This window comes from Helianthus annuus, chromosome 3 (genome assembly GCF_002127325.2).
Source record: "Helianthus annuus cultivar XRQ/B chromosome 3, HanXRQr2.0-SUNRISE, whole genome shotgun sequence".
NCBI classification, from domain to species: domain Eukaryota; kingdom Viridiplantae; phylum Streptophyta; class Magnoliopsida; order Asterales; family Asteraceae; genus Helianthus; species Helianthus annuus.
The window spans coordinates 138691811-138707169 of record NC_035435.2 but is presented as its reverse complement, the minus strand read 5'-3'; the positions used below and the strand labels follow the sequence as shown (position 1 = coordinate 138707169).

General features: G+C 38.0%; 2 protein-coding genes across 4 annotated transcripts; one reads left to right on the top strand and one right to left on the bottom strand.

Moving 5' to 3' along the window:
- The first annotated feature begins 573 nt into the window (after positions 1-573).
- On the top strand, positions 574-6433 carry LOC110929508 (protein DEK). 2 transcript variants are annotated; one of them, XM_022172667.2, is made up of 12 exons: positions 574-847; positions 1226-1758; positions 1859-1892; positions 2278-2360; positions 2690-2749; positions 3049-3156; positions 3248-3328; positions 3405-3488; positions 4466-4940; positions 5372-5484; positions 5688-5718; positions 6011-6433. In XM_022172667.2, exons 2-12 carry the CDS (start codon positions 1228-1230, stop codon positions 6166-6168), a joined length of 1758 nt encoding a protein of 585 aa, XP_022028359.1. In that variant the 5' UTR covers positions 574-847; positions 1226-1227; the 3' UTR covers positions 6169-6433. The 2 variants fall into 2 exon arrangements, with proteins under 2 accessions (XP_022028359.1, XP_022028358.1); XM_022172666.2 differs by having other exon boundaries at positions 575-847; positions 4460-4940.
- A 1239-nt stretch (positions 6434-7672) lies between these two features.
- LOC110929507 (cleavage and polyadenylation specificity factor subunit 6) lies at positions 7673-10665 on the bottom strand. Of its 2 annotated transcripts, none has more exons than XM_022172665.2 (2): positions 8510-10665; positions 7673-8148 (listed from the first exon to the last, which is right to left on the bottom strand). In XM_022172665.2, exon 1 carries the CDS (start codon positions 10403-10405, stop codon positions 8522-8524), a length of 1884 nt encoding a protein of 627 aa, XP_022028357.1. In that variant the 5' UTR covers positions 10406-10665; the 3' UTR covers positions 7673-8148; positions 8510-8521. The 2 variants fall into 2 exon arrangements, with proteins under 2 accessions (XP_022028357.1, XP_022028356.1); XM_022172664.2 differs by having other exon boundaries at positions 7673-8144; positions 8510-10664.
- Between the last annotated feature and the right edge of the window lie 4694 nt (positions 10666-15359).

The window sequence follows — 15359 nt, the reverse complement described above, 5'->3', positions numbered from 1 at the left end:
CCCACAGTTCAAGTATTTTCAAGTTAAGGGAATAGTGCCAGGCAGCTTGCCTGGCACTTCCCTATTGGACCAACCAATTTTTTTTTATTTTATTCCCAGTTTAAAATTACGCTTTCGTCCTTGGTTTAAAATTACGTTTTTGCCCCCAACTCAAAATAAAATTATAATTTTGCCCCTAGCTCAAAATTACGCTTTTGCCCTCGGTTCAAAAACTCATTTTTAATTTTGTTCCCAGTTTAAAATTACGGTTTCGCCCTCCATTTAAAATTACGTTTTTGCCCCCAATTCAAAATAAAATGTTGTTTTTTCCTCTAGCTCAAAATTACGATTCTGCTCCCAGCTCAAAATTATGTTTTTGCCACAATTCAAAATCAAATTATGTTTTTCCCCCAAGCTCAAAATTATGATTTTGCTCTCAGTTTAAAATTATAATTTCGCCTCCAGTTCAAAATATAATTACGATTTTACCCTCTGTACAGACATACATGTTATGAGAGAGAAATATTCGACTTATTGTCCTGCAACGCGGGGGCAAAAACTAGTTTATATATAAATTTAAGGCTTCAATAGTGAAGTTTCAACAACTGGGAGAAGAAGTTCAGGTTGCCTGCCGGTCAGATCCCGAAAATGCAAAGATCCACCGTCAGTTTCCTACACCAGCCGGTGATAACATCTCAGCCGTCCATCCGCCACGCTTATTCCGCCCAGTGACATGACATTTAACTGCTTTTAAATTCCCTCTTTCAAGTCCGAACACTCTCAACTCAACATCTTTTTCCCCCTTTCGTATCAATTCAGCTCAAAAAAAAAAAAACACCTTCACGTCAGCCCTAATTTCACAATTCATGTAAGTTTGTTCAATTTCACTTGTTCTAAATGGTTGATTTGCAACTGTACGTTGTTCAATTTGATGTTTATACGTGCGACTTGTATTATTATTGTTGTTAGGGTTTTGTTTTTCGTGTCAATTAGGTTACGAGTTTGTTAATCTGTTGATATGAAATCATTGTCTCATGCAGCTTGTAACTGTGTGTGTGTGTGTATATATATGTTTGTGTGTGTGTGCGTGTGTGTATATATATGTTTGTGTGTGTGCGTGTGTGTGTGTGCGTGGGTGTGTGTGGATCTTGCTAGGGCTTGCTAACATTCGGACTTATAGATAAATCCTGCATCAGTGCTGACTTATAATAAGCTTTTACTTAATTGTTTGAAATAAAATATACAGTTATGGGAGAGGAAGGTGCAACTGCTGAAGTTGCAGAGACGGTGGAAAACGGGACTGTCTCTACAGATAAAGCAGCCAATGATGTGAGTGAGAAAAAGGAGGCGGTTGAAGAGATGGAGAAAGATGTAAAAGAAAAGAAAGAAGGAGAAGGAGAGGAAGAAAAAGGGAATGAAGAACCCGAGAGTGGGCCAATGGAAGTTGATGACAAGAAAGCTCCAGACGAGGAGACGGAGAATAAGGATACAGAAGCTGCTGATTCAAAAGAGGAAGAAGAGAATAACAAAGAAGAGAATCAAGAAGAAGAGGATCAGGAAGAGACCCCAGAGGAGAAGAGAACGAAAAAAGGCGCAAAAAAGAAGGGCGGTGATGAAAAAAGTAACAGCAAGACAAAAGCATCAGTGGAGAAAAAAGAAAAAGAACCAACAACTCCTGCTGTTCCTACAATTGAACGGCCTGTACGGCAACGGAAGTCTGTAGAACGACTGGTTGCTGTCATTGAGAGAGACAGTACCAAGGAATTCCATATATTAAAGGTTGTTTTTTTCATTTAGAATTTTAAGACTGTTCTTGCTGTTTGTCTTTAAATAACTCAACTAAATCTACTATATTTGTTGTTATAATGGCAACTTGCAGGGCTGTGGTACAGCACTGAAAGATATTCCCAATGGTAAGGTTTTATGTTCATTTTCTCATATTCTTGCATTAAATACCCCTTGATTTGCTTTCAAAGACTCTTTCGGTTTTAAAGTAATATAAATATAAATTGTAAAAGATACCTGCCAGATGCGTTTTCAGCATACTGTAACTTTTGCTCTACAGGAATCATTACTTCGAATTTGTAAATTTGATTGTGTTCCACATGTTTTGTGTATTCTGTACTCAATTAAGCACATTTTTAGACATTCGATCAGTATCCAACATTTTTAATTGAACCATGCTCTGAGTCTAACATTGCATCTTTGGGGACTGATAGAGTAGAAAGTAAGAAAATTGACAACAATGTGAACAAAACGTATATTTAAATGTGTACTAAATTATGTCTTACATTTCAGTTGCATACAAGTTATCAAAGAGGAAGGCGAACGATGACACTCTCAAACTGCTCCATACTATCTTATTTGGGAGGAGAGGAAAGGTAATCAAACTTCAGCTCATGGATGCTATGAATCTATATGGTCTTTTATGTGGTACCTATTGATCCTCTTTGATGTATATTTTGTCGATGTCTAAAGTTTACCATAACGAAGTACAAACCCTACATTGGTGGTGCGAATCATGCACATAAATTGTAGTTAGTAATACATATACATAAATAAATTTCTGTAAGTATGGACTTCGGCAGCAGTTTATATAGTTCTATCTATATATTGGCTCCCGTTTTCTTTGATGTTCTTGTGTACTTTGTGGGCTTACACTAGCCTAAACGTGTTGATACCTAACATTAAGCTTGGATTGAAATTGCAGGCTTTGCAGGTCAAGAGTAATATCTTGCAGTTTTCTGGCTTTGTCTGGCCTGATAATGAGGTAATAGTCATTTCATCTACAGTAGAATGTTGATGTTATTTTCTCACTAGCTATTTTCTTTTTAAAGTTACAAGGTATGACAAGCATGCATATGTAGAGAATAAATAAATAAATAGATATTTACACATGTAGTAATTCAGAGATCTGTATCACTATATGATTCCATTAGAAAAATATGCATGATCTATTCTTCTAAAGCTAATTTTGATATAAATGCATGACATGTACTGGTTGTGAATTGTGATACATTTATTGCCGTTTCTATAAGTGTGAGCAGTAAATATTTATCATCATTCCAGGAAAAGCATAAATTAAGAGTTAAAGAAAAGCTTGACAAGCTTAATAAAGAGAAGCTCTCGGAGTTCTGTGATATATTTGACATGACGACAGTCAGCAGAACTAATAAGGTTTGTTTAGTCATTCTATGGTTCTTTATAAATTTAATGTGGAATATTCATCAGATAGCTGTATGACATCATGTTTGTTTTGCTAAAACAGGAAGATATTGTGGTGAAGCTGATAGATTTTATGTTGACTCCTCATGCCACAACTAGTGAGCTGCTTGCAGAGAAAGATCAGGTTTGCATTTAAGCTTTAAAAATTGCTATTTTTTCACTCTATTGACGTCCCGAATATAATATGGCATGTTATTCAGTCGACCACAGGTAAAAAGCGTAAGAGGCCAAGCAAGAAAAGCACATCTGCCTCTGAGGCTACACCTTCTAAAAGCTCATCTAAGGTACCTCCTAAAAATATAAGCTGGTAATATAGCTAAAAAGGAAAGGGTCAATGGCCCAAACAGGTTAAATGTCAAATGTTTTATTTCGAAGGCTAAGGTGTTTGATGCATTATTATCTCTATATAAAAGAACGGAAGTTGAATAGTGCCGCCAATATGCTAATATGAGCTTTGAATGCTTTTGCTAACTTGAGCCTTTTTTTGAGTTTAGTGGGAGGCTTTGCTAACTTGAGGTTTTTTTTTCTTTTTTTGATTTAGTGCTTTGCTAACTTGCGCCTATTTTGCTTTTTTGAGTTAAGTTTTTTTAAAGAAAAAAACCGATAAAGTTGAATGGCGCCAATATGCTAACATGAACCTTGAAGGCTTTTGCTAACATGAGTCTTTTTTTTTTTGAGTTTAGCGGGAGGCTTTGCTAACTTGAGCCTTTTTTGTGCTTTGCTAGCTTGCGCCTATTTTGTTTTCCTTTTGCTTTTTAGAGTTTAGTCTTTTTAGTGAACAAACAGACACCGTTACGGAAAAACCGCTTTTAATTTTCAAAAATTTTTCAACGAACCGAACACGTGCGGATACCCTTTTGGACATATTATATAACATTTTTATTTGCTATAACGAGTGCACCGAAACCGACCAAGTTCCTATCGTTTTCTTTTACGCTTACCTTTGTTATATACCTTATTGTTTTATCTTTTCTTATTATTTTGATCTTCAGAGCCGAGCTACGACGCAAATAACTTTAGATATCATTTTGTTTAATTTTACGAATTTATTCATCGGTGCGATACGTAGCAAATTCAATCGCGTCCCGGCGCAACGCGCGGGTGACTACGACCCTAGTTATCTATTAATTTTGGACAAAGGTGTTTCCGTGTCAACCCATTCCTCAACCCTTACCCACCCACTCATCTTTCCAAATCTAGTCAGAATCTGTTTTGAAGGTGATCACAATACTTATATATTAGTTTTTTTGTGAAGAAGCAGAAAACTAAAAGTGTTTCCGAAGAGGCTAAGAAGAGGGTGGCTGAAACTGATGATTCTGAAGAAGAGGGTGGCGAAGAGGAAAAAGACAATGAAGAACATGAAGATGTGAACGGTGCTTCTGAGAAATCCGAGGATGGGAAATCAGAGGATGTTTCAAGTGAAGAAGAACATGTGTCTGAACCAGAATCTGAAGAAGAAAGTAGTAAGAAACGCAAAAGAAGTTCAGCCAAATCTAAATCGTCTAAAAATGAATCAGGTGTGAAACCTAAAGAGAAGAAGAAAGTAGTTGCTACACCCAAAAAGACTAGCAGCTCACCTGAAAAGAAGAAACCAGTTAAATCATCTACCAGTGACTCTAAAGCTGCAAATCAAAGTGATCCTGGTACAAAGACGTTCTCAAGGAAAAACAAGAAGAAAGATGCAGTTGAAGATAAGCCTGTAACACCAAAGAAACCTGCTCCTAAAGAGAAAAGTGGTACGCCATGTTTCCCTTTTTTAAAACCATAATTATTAAAGGTGGTAAAATGGGCTGTTGAGAAAATGGGTTTGGGTCAAATGTGGGGCTGGGCCGATCCACAAGCACCTTTTATTTCTCTTAATGGGACCACAAAAAGGTTAAATTTGGAGAAAATTACTTTATTTAACCAGTTTACGGATGGCTTCAACCACCAACAACCTAAAAAGAAGTATCGTTGGATATTTAGTCAATAACATATAACCATCTGAAGATGGTGCTATGTTAGCAAAAAAATTCTAAATGTATTAGTGGTTAGTTTCCAAAATGTGACAACAGAAACTATGTCATTAAACAGTCTGGAAGGTTTTAAGCATTTTGAATACACTTTAAGCAACGCTCTACCTGTTTCATTATATACCCTAACCCTGATGACTACTTTTTTAACAAAGGAAAAAAGACGGAGAATGAGAAAGGGAAGCCAAAATCGGAAAAGCAGAAGATAAGTGATGATGACCTTAGAACAGCAATCTGTGAGATCCTTAAGGAAGTTGACTTCAATACGGTGAGAATCTGTTACCGATAATTTATAGTTCTTTCCCTTGGCATCGAATGATTTCTCAGTTCATACCAATCACCACTTTTTTCTGAGGATTAACTTTGAAAGAAAATTAACACGTTCATTATATTAGGGTTTGAGTTTGATGCATTATGCATAAGATCTGGCATTTTATCTCTTACAAGTTTTGCGTTGTTTCTGTTTTGCAGGCAACATTTACCGATATTCTCAAGCATCTTGGTAAGCATCCTCCATTCCTCCTTAGTTTATACCAAGTTACCAACCGGTAAAGTTTTAAAAAAACTGCTTAACAGGAAACAGTTCAAAAGATGCGCAAAGTAATACATGAACCTTCTATATCATTTTATTCAAAAAACTTGTATTGTCATTTAAAAATTATGTTGTCCTTCGATTGATACAGTACACATTTTGACCCACAACTTGAGCCGCCCAGTCATTAGCATTTTGACTGACTTGGGTGTCCAACATTCTTTCTTTCTGATTATTTTTTTTTTTTTTTTTTTTGTTTCAGCTAAGCGATTCAATACGGATCTGACATCAAGAAAGGCATCCATAAAGTTCATGATCCAGGAAGAGCTGACTAAGCTAGCTGACGAGGCTGAGGAAGAGGATGAAGAGGAACCGGAGAAGACTGGAAAACAAGCATCCGGGCAAGGGGTCAAGGCTTGATGATGGTCTTGCTTTGATTCGAAAAAAGAATCATTTCTTATGTAGTTTTTGTTTTTTGTTGTTGCTTCTGGTACAAGCATGTAACTTAATGTTATTTCGTTAGGGTGCCCACTGTAGAGGTAGAAGAAGAGTAGAAGTGCAGTGGTAAATGGTAATGCTGCTTGTTATGCATAAAACATGACATGTGAGTATAAATTATAGGAAAATCTGTCTGTGCTCATAATTTGATGGTTTCAATATTTAGACTCAGATGCTTGTGTTGTTTTGTGTTCGTGTCCAACAGCCAATAAGGCTTACTTTTCATGCAGAATTGTGTGAATGCTAAAACTATGTGTTATGGTAAGGGTAATATGAAAGGTGAAAGTGAAAAAAATGTTGCCACGTAGGAGTGGTTTTACCTTTCACTCAAGTATGTATTTTGTTAATTATTTTTAGTAATTAATGTTAAGTTTTTCTAAACAAATATTTATCATCCAAAATATCGATCCAAATACTTGTCAAAACTGCTTATAAGTCCAATGATACATTTCAATCAACAACTACTTACGAGACCAATAATACATTTTATTCAACCACACACCAATAATACATTTTATTCATTGTTTTTGAAGAAGAAAAAGACAAAATTGTCTCCTTGTTTTTTGTTTAAATTACTGAACACAAGTTAGTTATTTAAGAATAATCAAGATAATGTTTAAATTAAATAAAGAAATAGAAAATACATGGAATGTTGGGATTGGTCAAATTGACGAGGTGATTTAGTGGATTGGTCATGGCTACATGCCCTCACGCCCACAAAGAAAGCCACAAAAAAGGGAGTGCCCCTCTTACGCCCCAAGTAAGTTGTGTTCCACACCCACAGGTCATATGTGGCCCCTCCACGCTCCATAACACATAACCTAATAAAAGTTTTTACCTTATGCTTGTATTGAAGACTGCAGAGTGGTGATATAGATTTTTTACGTTATGCTTGTATTGAAGATCGCAGTGTGTGGTGATATAGAGCCCTTGCTTGGGTGTTTGGCGTGGATATAGATATTGATATTTTTTTTTCCAAAAGTACCAAGTCTTCTTATCAATGGCGCACCATTTAGAACATTTATGTTCAATAAGAAGGTAGAAGGCTTAAAATTTGAATGTTAAGATGATGGTTATATGAAAGATGATGGTTATATGAAAGATGATGGTTATATGAGTTTAACGTTTAAGCGGCACAATTATGACCTTTTTGGATTGGCTGCTAAGGTTATCAAGTAGTTTTTCCGACCTAACTAAATTCACAAAGTTCAAATTCACTGTCACACAAACTTAAACCGCGTAAAAACACAAATACCGCTGTGGCAACACAAGGATGTATTTTCTTTTGGCATTAGCCGGGTTTTGAACTTTCAACCAACTTGACACAAAAAAAGATATGGTAATTACTTATTAGTTACCTTGTCCACAACATTTTGACAACTTTAAATAACTGTAGCATACACAGGTTAATATTAAAAAAGTAACATAATCCAAGAGTCGCATTGATTATCTGTATCAACATAATATACATACAGTGTTGTTGACCTTGAGGTTCCAATGTGGACATCCCATTCAAGTGGTCAGTTAATCCTAGTCACTATTCTCTACATACCTAGAAGCCACAGCCGGCAGAGCTATATACATACGAATACAACAAAAGAATGAAAAATACAACAAAAAATACATATGAAAACAACCGAAAGTAGGAGGTTAATCCTCCAAAACAAGCTGCAAAAATCCTAACACAACTCACATTTAAACATAGTAGTAAAGTCTAGGTTAACCGGCAAAGAAACATAAGCCACAACATAGTTTCAAATACATGATAAATTCAAACAGACTTTAACTAATAAGATGAAACAATGTTCCACTTGTATATCTGTAGCTAAAACCCCAGGGCTCTTTTGCATCTCAAAAGCTAACACAACTCTGAACAGCTTCAGTTCCCCATCACAAACCTACCTATGCAAAAATACTATCAGAAGCAGCATGATAATATGATATATTAATGAAGTGCTAACATTTTCAAATAATATTAAATTATTAAAGGCATGCAAAAGGTTCCTGAGTGCACAGGCAAACAAACCAAATAACGGTGTATTTTATTTCATAAATGTAGGAGTGTATTAAGACAACTGTTTACCATGTACCCAATAACTAGTTCTTTAGGAACATCTACACACAAGCCAATTTGACAAATTCAAAAGAGACCGTGTTCACTATATGTAAGGAAAGCAAGAAATGAACAGTGAAGTTTCAGAACCTATCAGCAAATTTATAATATTAGCAAGTAAACTGTAGAAGGATAAAGATGATATCTTACCACCACACACCGTCATTCTGCAGTCACACGCCGCCTCTTCCCATAGTCAGCATCCCTAGATCTAGACCTGTGTTCATCCTCTTGAGCCAATCTTGATTTTGCATGAGTCCGCGAGGACCGGCCACGGTCCCACTCATCATCATAGTCTGGTTCAGCCTCCCTGTACCTATGATGATCAGCATATCTGTCCCTTTCATCCCTATGGCGGTCCCTACCACGGTCACGTGAACGTTCACGGTCCCTGTCCTTGTCCCGATCACGTGACCGTGCCTGGTCCCTCTCATCTCGGTGCTTTCTTTCGGACCACTCGTCTTCATGAACCGCTTCTTTTTCTCTTGGTAAGTCTCTTTCATACCCGTGTTCATGATCTCTATCATCTCTATGTCTTCTATCTGAAGTACCTTCACCATATTGTTGATCAGAAGCGGCTTCTTCACCGTAACTAGATTCACCTACTCGACCGCCCTGTTCATCACCAGCCCACCCAGCCGTATTTGGGTCTGGCCACATTCCCATGTTGGACCCATCCGCACCACTTGTCGGCATCATACCCATTCCATTCATCGGCATTCCTCTCCCGAAAAACGCTGGGTTAACATGGGGTGCTAACCCAGGTACAGGTGGGAATGAAGGTAACATACCTGCAAACGGAGGTGTGGGCCCACCCGGGAAACCACCGTAACTTCCCATTCGGCCCATTGGGCCTCCAAAAGAAGGCTCAAACCCTTGACCCATCATTGATTGGGGATGCATCATAGGTAACGGTCCAAACCCGTTTCCCATCATACCACGGCCACCCATCCCGCCACGTCCACCCATTCCACCGCTGCGACCACGGCCAGCCATACCTTGCCCATTACCTCTACCCCAATTTCCTCTACCGTATCCTCTGTTGTTGTCACCGCCACCTTGAAAATTCCCACCAGCTGGCATATTGTTGCCGCCTGGTTTAGCAGGAAGGTCTCCAGGACCCCTCTTAGCTTGAGCTGCAGATGACTGAGCCTGAGCCATCTGTTGGTTTCTATTGACCTGTGCTTCTCCCATTCTTTTAACACTAAATGGAGAAGCGAATGCAACAACACAGGGACGACCATTGAACACATGCCCATTCATTCCCTCCTTGCAAGCTATGGCAGCTGACGGATCATAGAATTCAACTTGACAATACCCTTTCGATTTTCCACTAGCTTTCTCGTCAAAGAACTTCACCTCCTTCACATGACCATACTTGCAAAGTTCCGACTCAAGCTCAGCATCAGTCGTCCACCAATGCAAATCTCCCACGAATAGAATCGTCCCCCCACCCGCACCACCACCCCCTCCATTACCAAAACCATTGACATTTCCACTACCTTGTGCAGCTAAACCATCACCACCAGCATTACCTAAACTCCCCGTATTTCCCGTCCCAACATAATGAACCTGTTGTTGCCCCATCCCTACATTCGACATGCCGTTTTCGTTATTCAAAGGCCCTCTTTCTACTTCACCTGCTTTAATCGACGCCTGCCCTAATTCAACCCTAATATTCGAATTACTACCAACCGCTCCGCCGGATGCCCTCCCCACCGCCTCATTCACTCCCACCCGAACATTCGAATCAACTTCAACTCTACTAGAACCACCACCACCATCGTTACTCTCATACTTCCTCTCACCTCCATCATCCACCGGCACCGGTTGCTCAACCGGTTCCAACTTGTTCTCAACTTGATCCTGATTCTTAAACCCTAAATCCTCATCTTTCCTAATAGACTGATGAAAACCCTCACCGACATTAACATCGTTGTAAAGATCCTCATAATCATCATCATCATCTTCCCCTAGAAAACCCTCATCTACTACGGCGGAGATGGCTTCGTTCCGGTGGAAGTGGTCGTTTGGATCTCCGTCCATGATTCCTAAATGATTTCTAGGGTTTTGTGGTGCTAAATGTCATGGAGTTGTGTATGTTATCATGAATGAGGTGATGATATCTATGTATGTATTAAAGGAAGTTAGATTTGATAGATGAAATTGTACGAAAAGCTTACCAGAAACTGGAAGAACCTGATGTGGATCGATTTGAGATTTTGGAACAAAAACCCTAAATTTTATTCATTTTCTAAGTTAGCCGATCCATGGAGGACACTTGTCGCCTCTGGAAATTAATGGAAAATGCTTGCTTCTATCCGATTCTTTTTTCAATTTTTTTTTTTTTAGAAATTTCACGTAATAGTAAACAAGTTTTAAAACTGTTCTCGTTAGGTCACTCGTATCATTTTTGTCTCAATTAGATAACTTAACATTCAAATCGATTCATGTCCGTTTTTCCATGTGTCAAGAAAAAAAGGAGCATAAGATACCGTGGTCGTATTATTTTAATATATGAAATTAAATAAAATAAAAACACTTTAATTACATTAAAAATTAAAAAACAAGTTATAATCTACGTCTTCACTCGACGTTAGCATCAAATAAAAGAGAAAAAAAAAACAAAAATCCACATCATCACGGTTACCTATGAAATGGATGAAAAAAAAAAACTTAATTTTAATGAAAAATAAATATTGGGTGACCTGATTGTAACACATTTGAAACTTGAGTGACCTAATTAGAACACTTTAAAAACTTGGTTACTATTCTACAAAGTTACCCTTTTTTTCTCATAAATAGTTAGTTTTTTTTATGTGTGAAGAACATGAGGGAAAGAGAAAGGCAAAGCGTGTTTGTTGATGAAAGGCTTTTGTAAAAGGGACGTACCGAGATGTTTTTTGTTGTAAAAGGCAAAACCCGAGAAGAAATGATATAGATATGATTTTAGAGCATCCACAATCCATGTCTAGATGTTTATATCTATAACAAAATTGATTTTGTGTTGAATTTTTTTTCTTTAACATGCATCATAAATATATTTTAAGTGAACCTTTTAGCACTAAAATTAATACATTATCAAAAATGAAACTTTAGTTGTTTTATGCAATAAATGTAAATCAGAAAATCGGTTAAAACAAAATGTAATAAAGTTAATATCTATTGTAGTTATGTATATCAAATATCTAAAATTAAAAAAGAGTTATAAAACGAAATTAATGATTTTACTATTACTAATAATGCTTTAAAATTTTAATATAATTAAAAAGAAACAACTAACTATTTACCCTTTGTTCAAGACGTCCATTACATAATATAGTAAAAACTAGTATTTAACCTCCACACGGTGGTATAACCATACTAAGTAGTAAGCAAATTGTTGGGTTTTTTTGGGCCTATGAGGAAGCCCAACAATTATTTTTATGGCTCACTCTTATTTTTTGTGTATGGATAAAAGAAGAGGGTAGGGTTTTCAGCTTGTAACACCCTCACAACACACACAAAAAGTCTCACAAAAAAAGAAGAAAATTTCCGTCACTTTCATACCCAGCTGCAGAGGTCGTCAATTTCCCGGAGATTGAACCGTCGGATCACTCTGATTTTTGGACACAGTCATTCAAGTTTGGGAAAACTCTTGGTCAAACGAAGTTTGCTTCCGCGTTTGTGTTTACCGTTTGTGACCGAGTTTCATGTTTTTCCCATCTTAGTGGTATCAGAGCCATAGGCTCTTGTTATTGGGTTGAAACTTGATTGAACGATGGAAGCTAATACAAGTAGGATTGTGAATTTGAATGGTTCTAATTATCATGTTTGGAAAGGCAAGATGGAAGATCTCCTTTATGTTAAGGATTATTATATGCATGTTTTTAATACCAACAAACCGGGTGATAAAACAGATGAAGAGTGGAATATATTGCACAGAAAGGTTTGTGGTTATATTCGCCAATGGGTTGATGATAATGTTTTGAACCATATTAGCGGTGAGACTCACTCCCGTACTTTGTGGAACAAGCTTGAGGAGTTGTATGCTCGGAAGACCGGAAACAATAAACTGATCTTGATTAAACGGGGGGGGGGGGGGGATATTCCACGGTCCTCCCAACCGTCGAGGTGATCCCACCTCGCAGACCGCCACCCAGCAAGCCTGAGTCTGGGGGTAAATCCGCTACCGTAGGGGCATTGGGAACGAGCAAGACTCGAACCCGCCACCTCCGGGTTAGAATGCGGGCTGGTGGCCATTGGGCTGACACCCAATGGTTAATTAAACAGTTGATTAACTTGAAGTACAATGATGGAACTCCTGTTACTGATCACTTGAATGTTTTTCAGGGTATTATTAATCAGCTTGCAGGAATGGGTATCAAGTTTGAAGACGAGGTACAAGGCTTATGGCTTCTTGGTACTTTACCGGATTCTTGGGAGACTTTTAGGAGATCATTGTCCAACTCTGCAGCAAATGGTATTATTACTATGGAAATGGCTAAAGGTGGTATTTTAAATGAAGAGATGAAAAGAAAATCACAGGGTTCCTCTTCACATTCGGATGTCTTAGTCACATAAAGCAAGGGGAGAAGTCAAAATAGAGGTCTGAGTAACAAAGGGAAGCATCGTAGTAAGTCCAAAGGTAAGTTTGCTGATTATGAGTGTCATCATTGTGGTAGGAAAGGACACACAATTAAATTTTGCAGACAATTAAAAAGGGAGAACAAGAAAGCTAATTACAACAATCAAAAGAACAATCATAAAAAGGATGATGGTGGCAATGATACTGCTGAAGTTAATACTGCTACTGAAGAGTTCTTCATTTGTTGTGATTATGATATGGTGAACATTGCACGTGATGATTCGAGTTGGGTTGCTGACAGTGGTGCTACGTGTCATGTGACATCACAAAGGGAATTTTATTCATCTTATACCCCTGGTGACTTTGGGGTTGTTAAGATGGGTAATAACGGGCTATCAAAGATTGTAGGTGTTGGGGATGTTTGCTTGAAGTTTGACACTGGGATGGAGTTGGTTTTACACAATGTAAAACATGTTCCAGATATTAGACTCAATTTAATTTTCGCAGGTTTACTTGATGATGATGGTTACCATAGTACCTTTGGTAATGGTGTTTGGAAACTCACTCGTGGTTCTTTGATCGTGGCAAAAGGTAAAAGAAGTTCAAAGTTATACAGAACACATCCGAAGATCTCCAAAGACTCGGTCAATTTGTTAGTGAATGTTGATATGACCGACTTGTGGCATAGGAGACTTGCTCACATGAGTGAAAAAGGGATGTCTATTTTGTTGAAGAAGAATGCCTTGCCCGATTTGAATGATGTTCATTTGAAGAAGTGTTCTCATTGTCTGGCAGGTAAACAAAAAAGAGTTTCTTTCAAGAGTCACCCTCCTCATAGGAGAGACAATATACTTGATTTAATACATTCGGATGTTTGTGGTCCTATGAAGACTAGAACACTTGGGGGCTGCTTGTAGTTTGTCACTTTTATCGATGATCATTCGAGAAAAGTTTGGGCCTATACTTTGAAGTCTAAAGATCAAGTATTAGATGTGTTTAAGCAGTTTCATGCCTTAGTTAAGAGACAAACTGAGAAGAAGCTCAAGTGTATTCGAACAGATAATGGAGGTGAGTACATTGGTCCTTTTGATGCTTATTGTAGAGAGAAAGGTATTCGGCACCAAAAGACTCTTCCAAAGACACCATAGTTGAATGGTTTAGCAGAACGGATGAATAGAACATTGGTTGAAAGGGTTAGATGTTTGCTATCACATGCAGGGTTGCCTAATTCCTTTTGGGGTGAAGCTTTGAACACCGTAGTAAATGTTATTAATCGTACTCCTTGTGTTCCTTTGTCTTTTGATGTTCCTGACAGGGTTTGGAGTGGCAAAGATGCTTCATACGATGATTTGTGGGTCTTTGGATGCAAGGCTTTTGTGCATATTCCCAAAGATGAAAGAACAAGCTTAATGTAAAGACCAAGCCATGTATATTCCTTGGTTATGGGGGAGATGAGTTTGGACACAGGTTTTATGATCCAATCTCGAAGAAACTCATAAGAAGTTTCGATGCTGATTTTATTGAAGATCAAAGTTTGAAAGATATTGGGAAGACAAAGATAGTTCCTCAACAAACTGATGATCTTTCTGATTTGGATCCGGTCCCTCCTCAGCATACTGAGCCACATAATGAAGATGACATTCAAAATGATGAACAACACGGTACTGATAATCATGATATTCCAGAGCAGCAAGAGTTAGATGAGGGTCCTCATCCAGAGTTACCAGTACCGGGTATGCCAACATTTGTCCCACTCAGACGGTCTACAAGAAACCGTCATCCTTCCACCCGTTATTCTACTGATGAGTATGTTTTGCTCACTAAGGGGGGGAGAGCCCGAGTGTTATGAAGAGGCCATGGAAGATGAACACAAAAGGGAATGGGTTGAAGCCATGCAAGATGAGATGAATTCCTTGTATGAGAACAATACATTTGAGTTAGTAAAGTCGCCTAAGGGAAAAAGAGCTTTGAAGAACAAGTGGGTCTACAAAGTGAAGACTGAAGAACATACCTCGCAGCCTAGGTACAAAGCCAGATTGGTGGTTAAAGGGTTCAGTCAAAGAAAGGGTATTGATTTTGATGAGATTTTCTCTCCAGTCGTGAAGATGAGTTCCATTCGGGTGATTCTTGGTTTGGCAGCTAGTCTTGATCTTGAGGTTGAGCAAATGGATGTCAAAACAGCTTTCCTTCACGGTGACTTGGATAAAGAAATCTATATGGAGCAACCTGAAGGTTTTCAGGTTAAAAGTAAAGAAGACTATGTCTGTAAGCTTCAGAAAAGTCTTTATGGGTTGAAGCAAGCACCGAGACAGTGGTACAAGAAATTTGAGTCTGTTATGGGGAAGCAAGGCTACCAAAAGACTACTTCAGATCACTGTGTTTTCTTTCAGAGGTTTGGTGATGATGATTTTATCATCTTACTTCTTTATGTTG

Bases quoted from the DNA above. Each gene is read 5' to 3' on its own strand.
- LOC110929508 (XM_022172666.2), top strand. From the start codon at position 1,228: ATGGGAGAGGAAGGTGCAACTGCTGAAGTTGCAGAGACGGTGGAAAAC. The intron at 3,329-3,404 runs GTTTGCATTTAA...CATGTTATTCAG, and splicing joins TGCTTGCAGAGAAAGATCAG to TCGACCACAGGTAAAAAGCG. The intron at 3,489-4,459 runs GTACCTCCTAAA...TTTTTTGTGAAG, and splicing joins CTTCTAAAAGCTCATCTAAG to AAGCAGAAAACTAAAAGTGT.
- LOC110929507 (XM_022172665.2), bottom strand. From the start codon at position 10,405: ATGGACGGAGATCCAAACGACCACTTCCACCGGAACGAAGCCATCTCC.